We start from the raw sequence: 18,130 nt of genomic DNA on the forward strand, positions 1-18,130 counted from the left end.
TATTTACAACTAACACAAAATTTTGAGAATTTCCTTTTTTTTTTTTGAAAAAGGTGCTGCATTTTCCCTCGGTGCAGAAAATGCCAAGATGTTCCTTATTTGCTGGAGAAACTATTGGAATAAGTGCTTTGGCATTTTGTATGGTTAATGCACCATGAATCATTATTGTCATTATTTGCCCAGCATTTTGGGGGACCTATCAAAGTACAAATGTGAAGTCAGAGTGATTTGCATCACTGCATATATTTTTAAAAATACGTGTATGAAAATTTTATAAAGAATAACACACTTAGTAGCTATCAATCTTGTACCTATTTTCCTAATGCTTCTGTAATCCTACTTCAGGAGTGTGTCCTACAATGCACCTTCCTCTTCACTGTAGGTATTGCCTCTCCACAGCTTTCCATCACCACAAAAACCAGTGATGGTCATTGTAAAACAAAACTATATACGAAATTATGGTCTGCCCTGGATCTAAAACAAACACATAAAAAGACCATTACATGCTCAAATTACACCATGCAACAGCAGCTGTTGGGTGACAAAATTGAATTTTATTAGGAGAGATCCACAAGTATAGAAAAGGCGGAGACAGGAGGAAAACACACATATGAAGTGTTCACTCTGCCTGTGATGCAGGCCTTGGCGGGTCATACTCTATCTCTGACAGGCCTGCCAGGAAAAGCAACAGGAGGGCCAGATTTAACCATTCTTTCTTGCTCATTCTCCTCAACCTCTTCCTAAACCATAGCAGACTTTAAAAATGGTTATCTGCTCAACAAATAAATGGGGGAATGCATAAAATGAATGGGTGAATGAACACATGGGTGGATGAACCAGGTGGTAACTAGGTTTATAAAAGTTGAATGATACTTAAAAATGAATTGAACTCAGAATCAACACATCCGCCCCACTAGTGTCAAAAGTACGGCACTGGGGAGATAACCAAAGGAGAGCTAAGCACATAGAGAGTCCAGGAAAATTGCAGCAAAATCTAAAGAAAGTGAAAATTCAAATATAGATTATTTAACATTTAAAACTAAAATTCTACTCAATCCTGGTCAGGTAATGTTTCTGTTTCCGTTATTCAGGTTGCTAAATATGATGTGATAAAAGTCACTAGATTCAAATATTTGCTTCTGTTTCTATTGGAGTTTTAAACTTGAGTAGGTTATATAAGCCAATTGAAGACTCATTTCATCATATATAAAAGGTAAAATGTAATTAAATAGTTAAGTGGAAATATGTTATGAGAGTGGTTTAATTTTAATGTGATAACCTAGGGTATTAATCACTCTAGAACTCAGAAATACTAGGATCAAGTATTGGGGTGCATAGGATAGTGGTCATTAATCATTAGTTACTGTAAGTTTGGAGGTTAAACTTTTAATGGAAATCTTTGGATTCTGATAGGAACTCAGCCCCCTGTTTCACTCAGACCTCAACTGTCAGCTCCGTTCACTCTGTGGGTATAAAGGCATGGCTGACACTGTACACTATGGAATAACTCCAAACACAGAGTCACTGACCCTTGAAATAGCAGTTCACACCTATACTAAGCCTTGAAGTGGCCATAAGAGCTGGAGAATAAAGTGGGGGTGGGTAAAGGGCAGAGGGAACACTGTGTCTGGTGGAAAAGAAGCTACAGCAGAAGGTATTAAGGGTCTAAGAGCAGTGTGCCTGATCAAGAAGCAGTGGACATAATGTAGACAGGAAAGAAGGAGACCAAAAGTGTGGGGGCGGCCAATCAGTATCACTTTAACTGCGTCATTTGTCTTATCATTCTGGCAAGTGTGACCACAGGAAATCACACCAACTTCAGAATGATGACAATAGTTACCTACTGAGACAAGAAGAAGAATTTGTCATACATACAAAAAAACCATGAAAACCATAAAACATTGATTGGATTATAGATACTAGAATCATGTTTTCTATGATGTCCATTTACCTAGAATTTTGTGTTCTGATAGAGCACTTAGACAGCAGCTTTCTTGTGGATGGAAGAAATTGATGCATAAAGACAAACAAAACACCCCACTCATATGATGCCATGGAGAAAATATTAAAGACCATTGTGCCAGAATGACTGTAGTGCCTGTCATGGTTCTGACATGAGGCACAACCCTTGAATTGCTGTAGGAAGGGCTTCAGTAATGCTTTAAAGAAGACTTTCATGGTTGCTATTTACACAAATATCATTAGAAAAACAATGAACTCTTGGCCCATGGATTGTTTTTAAATACTGGAGATTAAATCCAGAGCCTTCACACTGAGGTACATTCCCAGCTATCTTTTAAAAATAGGGTCTTAGTACATCACTCAGTTACCCAGGCTGGGATCAAACTTGAGATCCTCCTGCAATAGCCTCCCAAAGTTCTGGGATTACAAGTTTATGCCAAAGCAAACAACAATACAACAGTAACTGTTCTTTTACTACAGTGCTTGCTCCCATGTATTTAAAAAGGTAGAATTCAAAATCAAATAAAATATAATGTACAAGTTGAAATCTATGCTTCCTTATTACAATCCTTGAGAATAAGTCTGTTTTCAGGTTTAGATTTCTTTGGATTTTGCCAGTATTACCTATGGATACACATATATAAATTAAAATACTAGCATAGTAACATTTGATTCACTTGAAACCGTGTACATTTATATTCCCTGAGCAAAAAATTAAAACATAAGATCTATAATTAACATATTTTAGTAATAAACAGTTGAAAATTTTTCCTGTACAGAGGTATGGATTTTATTATTTTGGATAACAGATCAGAAACACATCTCTCATGTCAGTATATGGAACAGATTATTCTCAATTCTTCATAAAACACTTTTAAATTTCCCTCCTCCCATTACTGACTCTTCCACATATGCCTCCATTATGATGGAGTATTTACCTAAATGTTACAGTAATGAGGCTCCCAAGCAAACTGGGCAAGTTAAAATATTTATGGAATATTGTGTTAATGACTCTTCTAATTATACCTTTTTCTCCAAACTACTGTGGTGCCCTGCCTCAATAAATTTGGCATGTTCTAGGCTGTCGATTATTTTCTTCTCTATGATGTTTGAGAAATGTGGAGCTGTTGAAACTGTAGGGAAAGTATCTGTGTGTTTTGGGTTATAAGCAGGATAGTTACATCACTTCAGATGGAAGTTTGATCTTGCGGTTGCTATATTTAGAGAAGCAGTGTGGCTGTGGAAATATGTTTGGTTGTCAAGCTGACAAAGGACGGAATGTGATGGTGAAGCTTAGCTGCCAACTTGACTGAGTTAAGAGGACACTGGAGAGGTGATTGGACCCTAGGTGTCTTGTTTTCCTCTGAGGAAGTATCCCCCTGAAATTCATAACTACATGTGCTGGTAGGAGGCAGGGCACAGCTGGAGATGAGCCACTAGGGCCTTTGGAGCTTGTAGGTATTGTTCACTGTGCTTGTCAGCTGCCCTGAAGTGAGCAGCATTGTCCCACCATGCTCTTCACGGTGATGTTTCTGTGCTGAACTGTGGGAATCACAGAATAAAACTTTTGAAACCGTGAACCCAAAATGAATCTCTTCTTCCAATTGCAGATGTTGGGTGTTTTGTCCCAACAACTAGAAAACTGAGCTATCCAGAGACTGATTACCTTAAGGAATGAATAAATTTTTCCCAAACACTGGCCATTTATGTTGTCATCTCCTTCTTTCTGAAATTCTTTCCTTCTTTCCTTCTTCCTGAAATTCATTTATATCTCTGATAGTTCTTGAACTTTTTAAAAAAGCACTTATTGTTTTTCTGCTAATACGCTTTCCAGTCTTTCTGCATTTCTGTTCTTTCTTCTCCTCACCTCTTTTTTTTTTTTTTTTTAATATCATTCCTTCACTGCTGTAGCTGCAGTTTTAACCTTGACTGTGAATACACCCAAATCAAGCTCTCCCAACCTAGGAGGGCAGAGGCTGCTGAGAGGCAATGGGACCCAGACCTGCTGTTCCTCTCTTTACCGGAGGGCTGATAGCACCATCTCAGATGGCTGGCTTTACATTTCAGTGAAAACAAGCTTTCTTTGTATCTCCAACCTAGATCTAGATAGATATTTTAATTAGATATTTTTAGTATTAATTTAGATGTTGATAAAAAAAGACAAGACAAAAAATGAGTAAAGATAGACCTTGAAATCGGGGACTTTTCAGACTTCAAAGCAAACAGTCAGTGAAAGTGTTTTTAACTTAATAACGCCATAGTCCAGGGTGAACAGCGGCAGCAGAAACAAAAGATGAGATTTCAGCTCTACTTGAGCAAGAGAGCTGCAGACGAGGTTATACTTACAGTCACGCTGACAATGTGGTCCTGAGCTGGAAGCACTCCAGGACACCGCAGGGAAGGGAGCATGCGCTTCATCTAAGAAAAGAGCCTGGGCGCTAGATATCTGTCATCTATAAAATTAATTTAAAATGCCAAATCACACGTAGAAACAGTCAAAGAATACTTAGGTGAACTAAGGAACAGTAGCACAAAATGGAATAAATTCAGCGAAAGAAGGTATTAAATGCAGAATAAAACCTGGATTTCTTTGAACTACGTCAAGGGGTTAAAATTGAAAATGGAAACACACAGAACACCGATACGGAAAATACCAGACATATCTTACAAAAGAAACCAACACAAATTTCATTTTTCCCTGGACATTTGGAGAAAAAACAAAAATTTCCCTCCTTTACTTAGGAGGGAAAAAGCAAAGTAGTGAGGGGAAGGACAAAGGGAAGGAGCCAAAGTAATGGTGTGCTATGGCGCTGGTATTTCACAGTGAGCTGTATAACGTCGCGACAAACCACGTGCTAAGTGTTTTTCAGCACAGAAAGCTGCAAGGGAGCCTAAGCCTAGTGGTAAGCTCAGGGGGATTTAGCACAACAGTCAATCCGGGGGCCAGGGAAATGGGTCTGGAACCTGGGGCTGTCTAGCGCTGAGGTAACCCTGGAAATTGGGTTTGGAGGGTTTTAATGTGGTTCTGCACAAGCCTGGAGCCCAAGTCCATGCACTGGAAGGTGCTTGACTCCAGCAGGGCTGACCTTTGCTGACATTTGGTCTTTGCTGTCAACCTGAAGCTGGGACCAAATGATCTAGATTGACACTGATGTGGCCTGGAGTGTAGGATGAGCCTGGAGCTAGACTCTGCAGCATCTGTTCTGTAGCTTGGGGCCACAGGGTCTTGCCTGGCTGAGCGGGACTGGTGTCCATGAATGCAGATGGGAGCATGGAGGTGGGATCTGCAGGAGTCAGCTCAGTGCTGAGGCAGCCTGAAGTCTCCCGCCACCAGGACTCCTTTGGTGCTGTATCGGCTCAGACATCACAGCAAATGTGGCCAACCTGCAGTCTACAGAGCCCTCCCACCCCTTTAATACTGTCATAATAACAAATATGTGCATACTGAAAAGGAAGCTTTGGTACTTATGTGTGGACCAAGAGCGTCCCTCTTCACTCCCTGCAGCTGGGCAAGACACAGGTTGAGCGCACCCGGCCAAGGCTGGGTCTGTGAGTACTGCCTGGGCTCCTTGGCTGCTGGCGCCAGCTGGGAGCCTGGGGCTGCCTGGTCTGCTCTGGCAGTGGGAAGGCTGGGACCCTGAGTCTGTGGGGGTCAAATATGGTATATCGATCCTACCATTTCCAAACAAAACACTTCCGAATTTTTCTGTATTAATGGCTATTTCATCTAGAAAGAAGCACACATTCAATTATTTCCAGGAACAATAACTTTTTGAGAAATTTACTTTATTTGAAGAGTTTCAGATCTAATTGCTGAATAAGAGGTGCCATAAACTTATTTGTACATCATTCCCTATTTCATGGGAATTATTTAATACTTTGCTTTTTATTGTGAGGTTTGCTCTAATTTTTTTGGCATAGCTTTCTCAGATGAAAGCAGTTCTTATTTTTCCAATATTTTGGAAAGCAGTTCTTATTTTTCCAATATTTTAAAATTATGTTTCTAATATTTAGAAAAATTATTGAAAGTTTCATTTTAATTTTTTCTGTATCAACTGGAACATCTTTAAGGTGGGCAATGGTGATTTTTATGTCTGCTACAAGAGGTTAAAAAATGTGGTGGTAATGTTGCCCATACTATGTACAAGGACTTAGTTTCAATCTCAAGAACCAAAAAAATTCAGAAGTGATATAGTGCTAAGATTTAAAACAGCCTAATTTAAATCAGGACTTAAAAGTGGAGATTTCTTTAGCAATACAATGTGATTGTGGTAGAAACAACTCTTACAAGATGTGTAAACAGTTTTTTTGAGATCCTTGGAAATGGACAAGCAAAATGACAACTTAGAAGTACACACCGTCCCTTCAGCAAGAGCCCAAAGTGTCCTGTCATCTGGCAATGTGTGATGAGCCAAACCAATCTCAAAACAGCTCAAGTGTGAGAGTTTCCTGCTAACTTTAAGTGACACATTGATAAGAAATACGCTTTTTCTGCTCTTGACTCACTCTGAGCCTCACAGGACAGGCTATGAAGATCACAGATATTTTTGTTCCGGTCCCAAAATTTTGCTATTAAATTTCATCGTTTTATAAACTCATCCGTGGCAGGACTTCTTATTTGAGTAACCAGGGCTTCCCACTAAAGGAAGTGTGACTTTCTGCCAACAGGAGGAATGTGTTGCTCCTCCCCCAATCGCTGTACTAGTCCAACTCAATTATTGAGAGCTGGCAAAAACTTTATGTAAGGTAATTGAGTATAATTCATATAAAATAAAATCAAAGGAGAATGTTGATATATTTACTTAAATAATTCAAGGAAAGATCCTAAGACAAGAATTACACTGGTTGATTCTGATTGTTGCCTGTTGAGAACTTTTCAAGGGCATCCATACACATTTCAACTTGCTAATCAATATCATTTAGAAACCTATAAGCGTGTTGAAAATGTACTATCAATTTTAGATATTAGAATCCGTATGCTGTGAATATTTGAATAATAATGTACTAATTTAAATGTAGCCCAGACAGTATAGACTATTAAAAATTTCGTTGGATAAAGAAGGCCAAATATAATTCCTCAGATACTGACATAGATTGAACAGTAGTAGTTTATTTTCAATAAATTTACAGTATTATTTGGTAACTTCCAAGGCCCATCATGGTAGCACAGTCCCTGACCTCACTCAGCTTCAGGGATGAGCGTCTGAAGAATGATTCCCTTGGAACTGGTTCTGGACAGAGAGCCAAAGAAGCTGCCCAGCAAACTTACGAGCACTAAAACTTCCATTTCAATGAGTGAGCAGGAGAAAACCCATGCGCTGTTAAACTTACAACTCCAAAATGCTTCACAGGAGCAACAGGGAATGACAATGTCTACAATTGGAAAGGTAAAACATTTCATCGATCCGTTATGTACCTCTTCTAGGCTGTGAAGTTGGGGCAGAGACATGTGGGTAAAAAGTGGCCAACAGGCTCATGTGCTCTGACTTGAGCTGTGTCATTCTTTAAAATGTGAAGGTTAATTTTATTTGTTGAAATTTCTTGTCATTGAGTCAACAATTATGGAGCATTATACTCACTGAAAATAGGTGTTCTAGAGACAGATTGCACTTGTGGGAGTAGGCTTGGGATTCAGGTTTATCTGTGTGATTTCCTGTTCTGTGGGCTTGTATGTAAACTTTCTAAATAGCTCGCTCCCTCCTGCTTAGTCATCTGAGCCATGCTTGACCCTGAAGATTTCCCATCACCGCCTGAGAAGCCCGTTGCGGCACTCCTGGGAATCATCTTCTTTATCTGTAAAGTCTCCATGCTGGTGACAGTGGTTGTTGTTATTCTCGGTATGTATATTTTTGAGAGCATAAAGGGATATACCATATTCATGATAGAACATATCTTTAAACATTCCAAATTATCAAGAGTTCTCATTTTAATTCATATACTTGGATGGAATGTGGAATTGCTATTCTGAATTCTTCAAAAATATAAAAATTGAAAGACTTTAGTTTGCATTTTTTAAAATTATATACATATATCCTAATTTCATAAGCAAATATATGCTTTAGAAGGCTGAAAATCCTTAAGAAATACAAATTAATTTTGAAAGTTGTAATATACTGTGCTGTGTATACTGTACTGTGACAGACACTGACTTCAGACATTTGGGTCTTTAATGAAATATTCTTCTCAAAATATTTTATTATTTTATTAATTTCTTGTGGCAAAATCTGTTTCATTCTATATTATCCTAGTTCTAAATGTTATATACTTAAAATAAAGAAATTTACTTTATTTTTTTAGAAATTAACTTTATAAGAATTTCTTAAAAATTTCTTACTGCAGTACTGTAAGAGCAGAACCAGTCTTCCTTGATTAAAAAAAAATCAAAAAGATATATGATGATTTTCAAAATTCTGATATTTGCAGACTATATTTTCTTTCTAGCAGAAGCCTTTCAAAATGATGATAGATTTCCTTCAGGGGAAACTAAAGCAAACTAAAAAGATGGGATCAAGATGCTCATAAATAAAGCAAGAGGACACTCCTTTCTGATAAACAATAAGAAGACATACCCATTTGAAATTACAATATTTGCACCAATATTATCAAATTTCCTACTTGTATAAAGTGAGAGATAAATGTAGTATTCTAGAGAAGAGGTTTTGTTCAGTGATTTTCTGTGCTTGTTTATATAAGTGGGGTTTTTTGTATATGTGGCAACCAGTGGTAATAGATAGGTTTATGTACTGAGGAGCAATCATAAAATACAGTGAGTGTTTAAAATATTTATGACAGAAAGGCATGCTGCCATTAATCTTCCTCAGATACTCCCCTTATTTCAAGCATGCTTACTCTGCCATTCTTCCCACTTTCTGAAGCAGTTCTACAAGTCCTCTTTCCTGTTTCTTTTCAGTTGCATTGATATCTTTAATGAATTAAAAAATATTTATGACAACTTTTGCTAAATAAAAACATCATGTGTATCCTTATCTTCATTACTTACTGGATCTAGCATCAAGTGCCTTCTAGCTCTTCCTGAAAGTCAAAATCACCATGAAAGGTTAACATTTTGAAGCAATTCAAAGCATCTAGGCAGCCATGGTAGTGCAATTAAAATACCGATGAAAGAGGAGTCACACAGCTCCCTAGACAGTGGCAAGCACGATGGGATAAGTGTGTTTGAAGCAAGGGGAAGTACTCTGAGAAAGATTAATGATGATGTATATTTTATTGTAAATTTTTTAAACACATGCTATGTTTTGGTCACATCTTGGATGTTTATATGTATGCAAATATGTAAATTCATTTTCATATTTAAAAATTCATGTGGCTTCTGGATAGAAATCCATCAACTTCCTTTAACATATCAAAGGGAGTGCTTTATGTATTCCAAAAGTTGTTATTCCATTAGTGTGGGAAATAAAACTTGGAACGAGTCCTTGGTATCCTAAGGTCACAAGAATTCTAATGTGCTTTTTATAGATAATGAGGAGAAAATGATAAGGTTTTAAGTGTTTCTGTTAAAACTTTTATATAATAAATATTATATTTGAAGAATTCAGCCATATTATTACAGAGTTTTCATTTATTTACAAAGCTGCATAAAATTTCATTGGTTACAATATTTTATTTTTATTTCTACATTGCTAATATGCATTTTATTATTTAAAATTCTTGCTTTTGATGGAAAGTCATGTCTACCTAAAAAGTTTTCTCCTGAAATAAACTTTTCTATTCAGTTCTATCATACTTTAAAAGCCTGAACATCTTGTAATTCTTAGATTGTTTACAAAGCAAATGGACAGATATAATTCGAGTCAGATCACGGAATGGAAGCTCACAGTGCCAAACTGCCCCGGCCCTGGATACCATCACATCAGTTCTTGCTTCTCCTTCAACCCTGATCCTCATTTACGATTATAAATTAGACTCCTCTGTTTCTGAACTTTTTGAGAGTGTAATCGTGCCATAGGCATTTTTATGTCTGTCTCTTTTCAGCAACCCATGATTTGGGGGCAATTTTTGGGAACTCTGTATACTTAGGATCCTACATATACTTCTGTTGATGACAGTTCTCCAAAGAGGGAATGAAATATCGACTTTTAATTTGGTATTTATTTGTAAATAAAATATTGACTTTTAATTTGGTATTTATTTGTAAATAATGCCCTAACTTTTATAAATGAACTACACTGAAAGGTAAAGTGTGCTATCATAATTTGCTTTAAATGTGTTATTGTATTTATTTTACTTGTAAGATGCTAACAATGAGAAAGAAATTTGATGTTTCCATTTCTATGGTCAGATCACTGAGCTGTTAGCTTCTAAATGTCAAATTACTAATTAAAGTAATGATGTAAGTTGTTTACATAAGGTTTTTTCTTTTGTCTTAAATTTAAATATTTATTACAAACGCTTTTTGTATTGTATCTATGCTACTAATTTTAGTTTTTAGTGTACTCAAGAAAAGTAAAAATAGGAAATTCTAGAAAGCTTAGACAAGAGTTCAACATTACACAAAGTGACAGTGCATTAAAGGAACTTTTGATAAGACATTAGAATATGACATTTAAAAAATAAAATACATTGGCAAAAATGGAGCTGGAATTGTCTTTGAAGAACAGATATCACAGAAAAAATAAGACCTTTTCAAAACCTTTGCAAAATACAGGTAAGTTATGGTAGAAATTCTTAAGAAAAGGTTGCATTATTTTTTTCATGTACAGAAGTTTTGAAGTTCAATTAAAAGACTTATACTATTTATCTCTGGATCTATAGGAGAACTTTTTCTTTTCACCTTATAGATATGGGCTAGATATGTGGGTTTGTTTCTAGGTGGGGGCCCTATGAGCCATATTTGGAGTAGTAGAACCCTATAGTTGCCCAAAATCAATGGCAAATTAGGGAAACCTATATGTTCCAGACACAAAATATGGAAGTTGTCCTTTAAAATATATTTACTTTAACATGAGATTTAAGTGTTTTCATTTGGATGCTGTTATAAAGGTTAGTTTGGGTGTCTGTGCTTTCATTCTGTTTTGAGTTTAGATGTTTGGTCTATTTGTAATTCTCTATCTCTCTCTCTCTCTCTCTTTGTCTGTCTCTCTTCCATCTTTCCCTGCAGTACATCTACCAGACTGACTATAGTATTGGTGCTGACAAATAAAATGTTCAATTTCATGGCCTAAAACTTTTTTTGCATAATGACCCAGTTATCTTGACTTGATCTGATTAATAATAATGTTTACAAGATATTTAATCCCACTTTTACATGATAGTAGAAATTTATTACTTCTTTTATTAAGGGCTTTATAACATTTACAATTTGGTACATCACAAAATAAAGAGAATTTTTAAAATTCCAAACATTTTTTTTATGCTTAGAAAACATACCAGATTATTTTTTAAAACATGATTTAAATATTTTTACAACAAATTTGTTGGTATTATTGCTACACAAAAAACTGCATGACTAATGTATTGAGTTTGATAAGTTTGGACAAACACGTATACCCTTGAAATCATCATCACAATTAGGGTAATGGATTTATTTTCAATCACCTTCAAATGTTTTCTTATGTCTCTAAATTTCTTTTGCAACGAGAACATTTAACCTGGATGAACCCTATTAAATTTTTAAATGAATACAGTGTGATAAACTGCTGGCATTATTATCTGCAGAAGATCCCTAGAATTTATTCATCTTCCACTGCTGAGTATTTATACATGGAACATTTCCTTATTTCCCCTCTCACCTACATGGAGCAACCACCATTTCAGTCTCTGCTTCTATGAGTTTCCCTTTTGTAGATGCTTCATATAAGTGGAATCACAAAGCGGCCGTACTAATGACTGGTTTATTTCACTGAGCATAGCATCTTCAAAGTGCATACGTGTTGTCTCATATGACACAATTTATTTCTTTTTATGGGCTCAATAATATTTCTTGTTGTATATAAACCTTATGTATTCTTTTGTCCTTCTATATATATGTACTATTTTTATATATTACATATATGTTACTTATATATATTATAAATAATGGTACATTGAACATTAGCATATACCAGACATATCTAGGCATTCTAGGAGCTTGATAAACTGTATATTATCGTTACTGAACTATGAGTTTCTTTATTGAATTGTAGAAGACTGGTAAATACATTTCTCCAACTTGCAAACTACTACATAAGAAGAAATTTAATGATTGAGATATTTTATTTTATTCTATATTTAAGTTGCTAACTGTGAAATTAGATGTTTCCATTTCTTTGGTCAATTCACAAAGGTGTTCCTTTCTAAATATCAAATTACTGATTAAAGTAACAATGTGAGCTGCTTGTCAAAGTGAGACTTTTTCTTTTGTCATAAATTTCAATATTTACTCACTATCAGTATTTTGTATCATATCTATATTATTAATTTTAGTTTTTCAGGAAAAAAATGAAAAGGAGAAAATTCTAGAAGACCTCAGGAAAGCTAACATTACACAAAATAACAGTTCAATAAAGGAACTTTTGACAAATAGGACTTTAGAATATGACATTCTTAAACATAAAATGGATCAGACAATAAACAGATTTCATGGGAAAGATAAAACTGCTGCAAAACCTTTGCAAATTACAGGTATGGTGGAAATCCTTAATAGAAGTCTGCATTACTTCTTCTAGGCCAGAAGCTTTAAAGTCTAATAAACAAGTTTAGACTACTAGTGATCTATGGATTTAGTAAAAATCTTTTCATTTATACCTTATAAATATGATCTGAGACAGAATTTGCTTATTTCAAGTGGGGAACCGGGGACTTCAAGGCCATGTTTGGAACCCTACAGTTCCCTAAACTTAAAGGCCGTTCTTGCATTCCTCCTGCTCCCAGAAAGTGAAATAGTTTGCAACCTCCCCTGAAAATCTGAATCTTTCTATTCCCATAAGTAAATTAAAAAATCCCATTTTGTTGTTGCCATGAAGTATGGAGCCTGTCATTAGACATATATGTACACTAACATGGGCTCCAGAGCTTTTATTTAGATGCTGTTATTAAAATAATGTGTGTGTGTGTGTGTGCATCTGTGTTTTCATTCTACTTTGGGTTCAGATGTTTAGTCTATTTGTAACTATATATCTACAGCTATATCTCCCCTGCAGTACATCTGCAATATTAACTATAGTGCTAATGTTCCTGCAACTCTGTGTGATGATACCACACAGTAAGTTTTGTCTTCCATAATGACCTGGTTATCTTGAATTGATCTCATTAATCAATGAGTGTGAAATATTTCTTGAGGATGTAGTGTTCCAGAGAGCTTCTGCGTATTTAATCTTACTTTGGTATGGTTGTAGACGTTTATCATCTTCATTACTAAAGAATCAATAATGTTTAAAAATTTGGTACATTATCAGATAAGTGGAAAGAAAATAAAAAGTTCCAAAAATCTTTCATATATTTAGAAAATATTATAGAATATTTTTTAAAAATTAATTTGATAATGGTTTAAAACAACTTCATTAAGTTATCATTTCTATACAAAAATGCACATATTTAATGTATTCAGTCTGATAGATTTGGACAAATATATACCTATATAATTATCATGAAAATCAAGGTAATAGACGTTTCTATCACCTTCAAAAATTTTCTCATGTCTCTAATTATTTTGACAGTGAGAACATTTAACCTGGATAAACACTCTTAAATTTTTAAGTGCTCAATGCAGTATTGTAGACTGTAGGCACTATTGTCCACTGCAGATCCCGCGCACTGACTCATCTTGTGCTACTGAGAATTTAAACACTGAACAACATTTCCTTATTTCCCGTCACCTACCTTGGGCACCAACATTTTAATCTTTGCGTCTATGAATTTCACTATTTTAGGTACTTCATTTAAGTGGAATCATGAAGATTTTTGCTTTCTATGGCCAGCTTACTTCACTAAGCACAACATTTTTATGGTTCATTCTTCTTCACACATGGCAGGAATTATGTCTTTTTAGAAGCTGAATACTCTTCCTCATATGTGAACACATTTTACTTACCCTTTCATCTATCAATAGATATCTAGGTTGTTTCCATGCCAGTCTCTTGTGAATAATGCTACACTGAATGTGGGAGGGCAGATACCTATTGGCAGTTCCAGAATCTTGATGAACTTCGTATTTCATTACTGACAGCTATGGCATTTTTATTTTGATGAACTTGATCTTGAAACTTGATGAACTTCGTATTTCATTCCTGAGAGCTATGGCATTTTTATTTAGTTACAGAAGGCTGATAAATATATTGCTCTGGTTTAGATAACAAGAAACTCAATAATTCTTATATGTTGTAGGCAAAACTTATGAAGGACACTGGACCTGCTATGGAATAAAATGTTATTATTTTATCATAGACAATAAAACCTGGGAGAAATGTAAGCAGACTTGTCAAAATCACAGATTATCCCTTCTGAAGATAGATGATAAAGATGAACTGGTAATATAGACTCTTACATTCACCTCTGTTCTCTTGGACTGTTTCTCACTCTTAGGCCTAAGATAATAGGACCTTCAACTACACTTTGTGTTGTGTCTATTGTGTGGGCTGAAATCGTAATTTAGGAGTCTCCCAGGAGACACCTGCCTACCGAGAAGCACATGGTTCTGCTACTTACTAACTCCTCAATATATGTGATCTGTCATAATGGCAGTTTTTATTAAGGAAGCAGTTTGGGTCGTTGCAGTCAGCAGCCTTTCTAAGGTGTCTGCAGTGGAGCCCTCACAGAGAAGTATGCCTTTCCCTGGATAAAACTGAGTCCTTTGGTAAATTGGATCCAGTAGTTATTTATCCCTAGGTTGGCAACCAAAATCCAGGAGACAGCATAATCTGGGAGTTACCATTAGGAACCCAGTCACCAGACTGCCTGGGGATAACCTCCATCTTTACTGCATACTAGCTGGATGACATACTTAGGTTTTACATTTTTCTGTATGTTTAATAATTTATGACACAGATACCCATTTTTAAAATAAATAAATAATGTACTAGTGGGAAATTACTTCAGAACATGTAAATATAGTGATTGAGGGGAGAGGGGATGAGGAGAGCAGCAGAGCTCTGGCCACAGGAACAGCGGGCTCCTCTGCCAGGCTTTCTTCTCGTTCGCCAAACAGCTGAGAATTTGTTACGTGATGTACTTTGTTTCATTTTCAGGGCTTCGTTCGACCCCTGCTTGGTGCAAATCACTACTGGATTGGGCTGTTTTTTGACACAGGGGGAAACAGATGGAAATGGATGGGGAGCGGCACATCTTCTGGAACGTGAGTGTCAGGAGCGCATTCAGAGTCTAACATCAGTGTGAGCTCTGGGAGGACTGTGTTTAAAAAGCGTCTTCTCTTGCTTCTTATACCTAATCCTATTTGCAAATGGAGATCACTAAAACAGGAACAATGAGTGAAGGTGTTTGAGAAAGCAAAGTTCCAAAAGGAAGAGAAGTGTTGTGCGGTTACTAATCATAACAAAAGCACACTGCTCAACAGTATGTGCTATAGGCCCATAGAATAAAGCAAACATTAATTTTAAGATGATAGAAAGTGATTGGCTATCTTGAGATATAGTATGCTTTATACAACTGATATATACATATATATTTGTTTATACATTATTTAGAATATGTAAGTGTGAGAATGTGTACATATACACATAAAAACATGTACATGCATAAACACTTTCCATTTTGAAACACAGTATTATATAAACCCTTAGGTTTACATTTAATTCTAGTCTACTGTAAAATTTAATTCTAGTCTACTGTAAAATTTAATTCTAGTCTACTGTAAAATCATTCATTAATGTTAGAAGTGTGAACTGTTATGTGTATTCCTAGGAGTTTTGTTATGTGTTTTCAAAGAACCTTGGTAGTTATTCACATTTTAAGCTGTTTTTATTTCTTGAAAGATAATAAACACAGTTATTTTACACTTGGTATCTGATGATCCTAGTATTTGAAGTTTTGTGATTTACAGCAATTCTCTTTTTCCTTTTTGAGCTGCTGTGGATAGCATTTGAGACCTGAGATCAAGGTTGTGGCTTCCTCAAGGAAAATGTTATATTTGTCTTGGGGCACTATTCCTCAGAGTTAATTTTTTTTTTTTTTTTTGAGACAAAGTCTCGCTATGTAGTTCAGGCTGGCATTGAACTCACTACATAGCCCAGGCTGGCCTCAAACTCCCAGCAATCCCCTCACTGTACCCTTTCAAATGCTGGGATTAGAAGCATGAATCACCATGCCCAGTTTCATCAGGGTCATTTTAATTTCTAAATTGGGATTTTGTAAGTATTGGAGTTCTGGGCTGCAAACCTGCAAAAGATAGCCTGCAAGGACTTCTTAATATAACTCTATCCTCTACTTATGCTCCCAGGCAGACCATCCCAGAGGTCAGAGAACAGAAGGGCTCATGGCCTAAATTAGGGCGCTCAAAGCACGCTGTTAATTAATTCCATTTAGAGCCTGTGACACAGTTCAGAAGGAAAGAGATGGGTTAGGTTGTTGTACTTAGTACCTTGGAAGGTGCAAGGAGTGAGGATCACCTGAATTTTGGGTTAAGAAATCTTATGCACTCCAACTCTTTATTCACATCAACTCTTTAGTCAATGATGGTGTGGTTTGTGGGGTCAGATGTGAGATGTCAGTAAGAAGGCCCAGCTGTCAGGAGGTTCTTGTGGTCAGGAACACATTTTCTCTGCTGGAAAGAAGAATCTTGTGAGCCTTATGAAGTTGTGGCCACAACTTCAGTTTGCCATTTACCCAATTAGCGGCTATGTGTTTACTTTGTGTTTCTTGGGCAGAGGCGAGATAAGTATCACCAGTTGGTGGTGAAGTCAAGACCCCAAGAATGCTGACTATGTGCTTCATGGTTTTGTGTATAGTTAGTATCTACTTGGTCATTTCTTGCTTTTTAGTCCCTGTTTATCCCATATTTACTTCATTACTGGACCTGTATATAATAAGTTTCATAGGTTAACTGTTTGTCTGCCCTTTCCTAACATGTCTATGTGTTCTTCTGATGCCTCACAAGCTACTTTGTTTCCTTTATCTTCTTTATATCTTTATTTTTCTTTCTTTAATTACATGAAAAATACTTTGATTTTGAATTCTGAGATGGGAGCTTCTTCTCTTCTGTTTAAACCCAAGATTCAAGACAGTTCCAGTGTGATTTTTGCTGAAAATGTATCCCTTTGAGCCTCAGCCCTATGCAGTTTGGGTGGATTCGTTATGTAGAATCTACATCTTGTGTGCATTCATTATTCAGCCTATGATTTCCATCTAGGGAAAAACTGTCATCAGTGTTTCACTTACCCTTGAGCTTCCCACCTTTACATAAACTCCAGCCTGAGTGGGAATCTGCTTCTCACCAGATTATGAACTGATTTCAGAAGATTCCAGTCTTTCCTTATTGAACATTTTCAATTGTCTTCCATAGAAAGGGAGTTCTGACACTTGATACACCATTTGGCTGAAATGGAAGACCTGCTTTGGGCAGGGTGCTCGATGGAGTCACATCTTTTAACAAATATGTATCTGTTACCTATGAGGAGAGGATCAAGGTAAAGCAAACAAAATCATCAATCAAGAAACTTTATGTCGGGTTATATTCTAATTCTCTTTTTGTTCTTAAAATACAGGCATATGAAACTTGGTAATGTATGTGGCAAAAATATGTTTCTTCTTTTTTATCTCTTATTTTTATTGAAAAAAAAAAACAACAAAGCAGGCTTGTTGTCTCATAATCACTTGACAATATTGCAAATTATTTTTGTCTGCTGAACAGAAACTGCTATTTTGGAGTAAAATGGGGCTTATAGGCCATTATTCTATTAATGGGCTAAAAGTGAAAAAAAAATGTTTAATGATAATTTATGGTTAATTTTCCATACTTCATTTAAGCAATAGAATGTTTTAAAAATTCATTACTTGTGTCATGGTAAGCTTCAGAATTATACAGTTGCTCACATATTTTCTGTTCTACAGTGATGTTGCAAAAAGGCATTTCTTTCTTCCCGATGGAAAATGTGCATTTTTAACTGCAACAAAAATATCAAATGCATTCTGTGATCAGCCCCGCAATTGTGCCTGTGAAAAGAAAATGGACAGCCCTTCTCCTGCTTCAGGGTGTAGCAGGGAAGAAAGGTAAACA

The 18,130-nt window shown here is 36.0% G+C and overlaps 1 protein-coding gene across 1 annotated transcript; it reads left to right on the plus strand.

Annotated features, from left to right (window-relative positions):
• The first annotated feature begins 7,119 nt into the window (after positions 1 to 7,119).
• On the plus strand, positions 7,120 to 17,481 carry LOC102005354 (T-cell surface glycoprotein YE1/48-like). The gene is made up of 6 exons (XM_005378928.2): positions 7,120 to 7,349; positions 7,671 to 7,799; positions 12,388 to 12,585; positions 14,287 to 14,429; positions 15,147 to 15,253; positions 17,417 to 17,481. The coding sequence occupies exons 2-6, from the start codon at positions 7,682 to 7,684 to the stop codon at positions 17,451 to 17,453; spliced, it is 603 nt and encodes a 200-aa protein (XP_005378985.1). The 5' UTR covers positions 7,120 to 7,349; positions 7,671 to 7,681; the 3' UTR covers positions 17,454 to 17,481.
• Positions 17,482 to 18,130: the final 649 nt, after the last annotated feature.

Source organism: Chinchilla lanigera, unplaced genomic scaffold (genome assembly GCF_000276665.1).
Source record: "Chinchilla lanigera isolate Chin_1 unplaced genomic scaffold, ChiLan1.0 scaffold00012, whole genome shotgun sequence".
Classification (NCBI taxonomy): domain Eukaryota; kingdom Metazoa; phylum Chordata; class Mammalia; order Rodentia; family Chinchillidae; genus Chinchilla; species Chinchilla lanigera.